We start from the raw sequence: 4,603 nt of genomic DNA on the forward strand, positions 1-4,603 counted from the left end.
CAATGCAGTGTACATACATTGCAATTGATCAAGTGCCGAAGACTCATGCTATTATGCTAAGCAGACCTGCTTGGCTTTGGGGGTCAGAAATGGGAGCCAATGAACATGGAGTCTGCATCGCTAATGAAGCCATCACCACCAGAGAGCCAGCTTCTGAAACTGAAGCCCTGCTGGGAATGGATCTTGTCAGGTGGGTGGTTAATGGCTAGACTATGGATCAATCACTTGGCCTATTAAAGGCTGCAAGATGGTTGTATTGTATCAGGATATTGTGGTATTAGCAACAATGGCACAATATATCAATGAAGTAGACACTAAGATTGGGATTTAAAACTGTATAGGCTATAGACACCACCTATAGATACGCTATTTATACAGGGCCCTGAACATGATCAAGTTAACATTTTGCAACATTTGGAATATATCAAACCAGCAAATATTGCCACTTCAACCTAGTTTGCATTCATTAAAATCAGCACTATGTCTGCCTACCATACAGAACAGAAGTGATATATTGACAGAATAAGGAAAGCTGTAGTAAGGAAGAAGTGATTAACTCACAGCTCTGTATTGCCCATCGTTTTCTTCTTTAAAGCATCCTACTCTGACTGAGAAAGCTTACTCCTACGCATAAACGCCCTAGAATAAGTAAGTTACTGTAGCCCCACTTCAGCACATGCATTCCAATGTAAACCTTTTGCCCTTCTGTTGAATGCTGACAAACAAACTTCTGAAAGTTCATTCACTCCAGGCTGGCTGCCTGAAAGGCTTGCTCTGCATTGTAAGTCTGAAGCTGCACGTTGAGCAGCAGTGAGGAGAATCATAAAAACAAAACCAAGCAGGAGGAAGAAAGGAAATGGCACAAATGAGCTAATAGAAAACCTGAACTGCTTCTAGCGAGGGAGCAAATGGACTGCCACAAATGTAGGTAATGGTCAGAATAAAATGATTGTATCCTGTTGTTTAGCAAAGATTCTCTTTTTAATGGCATGTCCTATAGCTGGTTGATAGTATCAAACTTATATTTATCCCACAGGCTACTAGGTTTTTAACAAGTGACAGTCTGGATAAAGAGTTCTATGTGTAGTAAGTGTGAATCGTGGCAGGTCAGAAGTCTAGTTTAGCAGTTAAGTACATATGCCATTTAATAACACTGGATCCACAGCAATATATGAGTAGATGCCAACCTAAGGAGAAACCAGTAGTGGTTGGGCATCACCCACTGTCTGAACAATTGATTCGGTGAAGGAGAGGACAAAGATCAAAGCCAACAATAGCTCGCACCAAGGAGAACTAGAGATCACTATAAACGGCTAGCGTGCTGTTGAAATTCCCCTTTCTAGTTGTGAAAACTTCTAGAATACTGGATAATGACATTAAAATTCTCTTTTGGGTGATATCCAGAATACGGAGATCCAGCAAGTACAGAATCAATGCCTGTAGGCCATGTGGACACCATCGGTACTGACAGCACCACTTTTCAGCCATTTGCAGACCATGCCAGTCGCATGACTTGAGATTAATTGGGAGGGCAATCCATTGAGACATTCAAAGCATAATTACGGCTTGATCTACACTTAAAAAGTCGATTGGCCACAGTAGGTATGCTCACCTAATGCCCAACGTAGATGCAGTTATGTCAATGGAAAAATGCTTCCATCGAACCCGCTTCTGTTGTTCAGGGAAGTGGTGACAGGAAAACCCTCTTCCATTGGTGCAGGTTGGTTTATACTATGGCATTATGTCGGCATAGCTATAGTGATGTTGCTATGCCGGTATAGTCCCCATAGTGTTGATATACCTTAGGAAACATGCTCTCTTCTGCCCTAATTTTCCCTTCCCCCCACTTTCAAGTTCTATGTTAGCAGTAAGTCTTAGCTCTAGGCTTTTCAAACTTGGTATACGTTTTGCTTTTGTTTTGGAAAACAAGCTTCCTTCCTTGGAAATAGTTGCTAAACTTTACAGCTGGCATAAGAGTATTCAGACCAATAAGACTGCTCAGGCACTTCAGCCAAAATCCTACCATCTGAGCCAGACATGAAGAGACCATGTGAGACTGAGCCCTTCTGAGGGAGCCTACACCATCATCCTCCTGGCTTAGATTGTACCCCAACTCCTTAGGGATACTTCATGCAGAAAGTAAGAAGCCTGCCTGGCATTTCTCTGGAATTCTGTCACTGGCAAGTTAGGAATTCAGATCCAGCAAACATGGACCAGGACTCTAAAAATGTGTGTGGGTGCTGTTAGGCATGCATAGAAAACCTCAACAACATTGCAAAAAACAAACACATTTCATTCTAAACTTGAAGTGTCACCATTGCTTCCTTCCTTACAATTCTAACAGTTCATTCTGAAGAGTCCTAGGCACCACAATCAGAAGGCTTTATTTTTATCTGTGGACATGAGATGAAATGATGCATAAATAAAGTGCTGGGGCACCTTATGAAGGTTTAACACATCTGTCTGAAAAGAGCTTTGGGGTTACCAGACATTTCTATTTCCTAAATGTCATCATTTGTTTAATATCTGGCTATTTTTGACTTTTCCCAAAACTAATTTGGCTCAGTTGACATTACTCTTAACTGAAGATGCTTGTCTTTAAAGTAGCAGTATTGGTTCAAATGTCTATTTATTTAAAACTCATTCATATTTTAGTAGCTTGTGTGAAAGTCTGAATCTACAGTTAGGAGTTGAAGTTGAAGAGCTAAGAATTTCAGGTTAACAACATTGTAGTTTTGCTGTGACTGCCTTGTTGGAGGGCATGTCACTGAGCTTCTTTGTTAATGAAGAATTCCAGTCTGGGGATAGAATGGATTTAAAGCCCCCACCCCCCACTGGTAGCCTCAGAGGATTGATTTTTACTCAAGAGCTTGGTGTTAAAGTAATTGGCCAGGCTTAAGGAAGCGGAAAGTTATGGGGATCAGCAGATCTTTAGATAGAAGTTATGTTGGATTTTTTCATCTCCACTACAGGTCTGCTGTAGGTCAGACCTCCTAAACAAGTTGCTTGTTTTATTCTCTGCTCCCAATAATTTACAGGCGGCCTCAGGAGTGCTCATCTGTTTGAAACAAGTGAATAAATTGTTTCCCCCGAAGAGGAGTGGGGACAAAGACAGATTGTAGAATCTGATTTTGTGGCCCATCAGAGCCAGCCTTGTACGCTCAAGACTCTGTGCAGACACAGCAGCTCTGAGGTTGTCCCATTTTCCTCAGTATCTTCAAACCACCGCTCTAAAAACATATCCTCACACCAACAGGAGCAGAGCCGGCAGCAACTCAGTGCTATTTCTCTTCCTCTCCCACTGCCTCCTCCACACCAGACTTCTGATCCTGACTCCAGCAGCCTGGGCCCGAGAGATCTTATGCCCAACTTTGTGTGTCATTTATGTGCTCATCTTTTCTAGAAACATAAGTGTGTAGAGGATTAGGATGTTCAGTCAGCTTTAGTGGAAATCAGGCATCCAGATCCTTTAGCTGGACTCTGCCCATTTTGGGAAGAAGAAAATTACCAGGGAAACCAACTTCAATCTGTAATCAGGTTTTGTTTGATCAGATTTTAGTTTCACAATATGCCTTCCCCAGTCCTTTAATTATATCATAATCCTCTTGGCTGGGTCTCTGAGGCAAAAATAAAGGTGTGAAATGACTGCTGTGCCAAATGCAGTGACTGTTTGACCAGCAAAAAATATGCCTGTTATGCAAAGATATCTGCCAGTGCATTGGGTTTTCCACTGTTAGTAGCAGGAAATCTAATTGATTCATTGGGGTATCATACTCCCGTGTGTCTCAGGGGAAAGAAATTTTGAAACAAACTTTTATGGAAAAATTAAAATTGTTTAATGGTATTTGAAATCCCATGACAGTAACAAAGCTCTGCCCTTGAAATGCATGACCATCCACAACATCAATGCAAAAGAAAGTTAGTGTTTGCATTCCCAGTAATGGAGTACATGCTGCTGGTTGGCCAGTGGCCATTACCCATCACCCATCAGCTGCACCCTTCTATCTAATTGCACATTCAGGATGAGGTCCTGGGACATCTGCCAACTGTATGAATACTAGGTCTTGTCTGATTTTTAAGTCAGGCATCCTGGCTTTGAGAGGGAGTGACTGGGATTGCACATACAGCGGTTGGAGATGTGGCACTGCTTGAGCAGGAAGATGGCAAAGCTGAAGGATGAGAGAATGATTGTCAGAGGAAGCCCATACAGCCATGAGACTTTCTCCAGAGATGTTCAGCAGCGTGCGAGTGGAAGCAAATATTGGAGTGAGCTCACCCCTTGGGCTAGGCTTGCTTCTACTGAGTGCTCAGACCCATCTCTGGGATAAAGATTCTTAGCCTTTGCTCAACTTCTACATTTAGCTGGAAACAGTGTGAAGTGAGATCATTTTACAATAAAACCAAGCTTCTCCGTTCTTTGCTTCCCCAAACTTCTTGTTGTGGAATGTCAAGGTTTGTTTGAGAATCTGATGGGGAGGCCTTGGCTATGCCACAAGTTGCTTGAAGTGCATGTCAAGGCTGTATCCCCACTTTGAACCTTAGGGTACAAATGTAGAGGCCTGCATGAAAACTTCTAAGCTTATCTACCAGCTTAGCTTTGGTC

At 42.3% G+C, this 4,603-nt stretch overlaps 1 protein-coding gene across 2 annotated transcripts in view; it reads left to right on the forward strand.

Moving 5' to 3' along the window:
* Positions 1–4,603, forward strand: part of SCRN1 (secernin 1) — a 59,077-nt gene that overhangs the window by 33,896 nt on the left and 20,578 nt on the right. For both annotated transcript variants that reach the window (XM_026649393.1, XM_026649394.1), the window contains exon 3: positions 9–190. In XM_026649393.1, coding sequence (XP_026505178.1) covers positions 9–190 — 182 coding nt within the window. The remainder of the gene's footprint in view (positions 1–8; positions 191–4,603) is intronic.

This window comes from Terrapene carolina, unplaced genomic scaffold, assembly GCF_002925995.2.
Source record: "Terrapene carolina triunguis isolate 2854851 unplaced genomic scaffold, T_m_triunguis-2.0 Scaffold84, whole genome shotgun sequence".
Lineage (NCBI taxonomy): Eukaryota > Metazoa > Chordata > Testudines > Emydidae > Terrapene > Terrapene triunguis.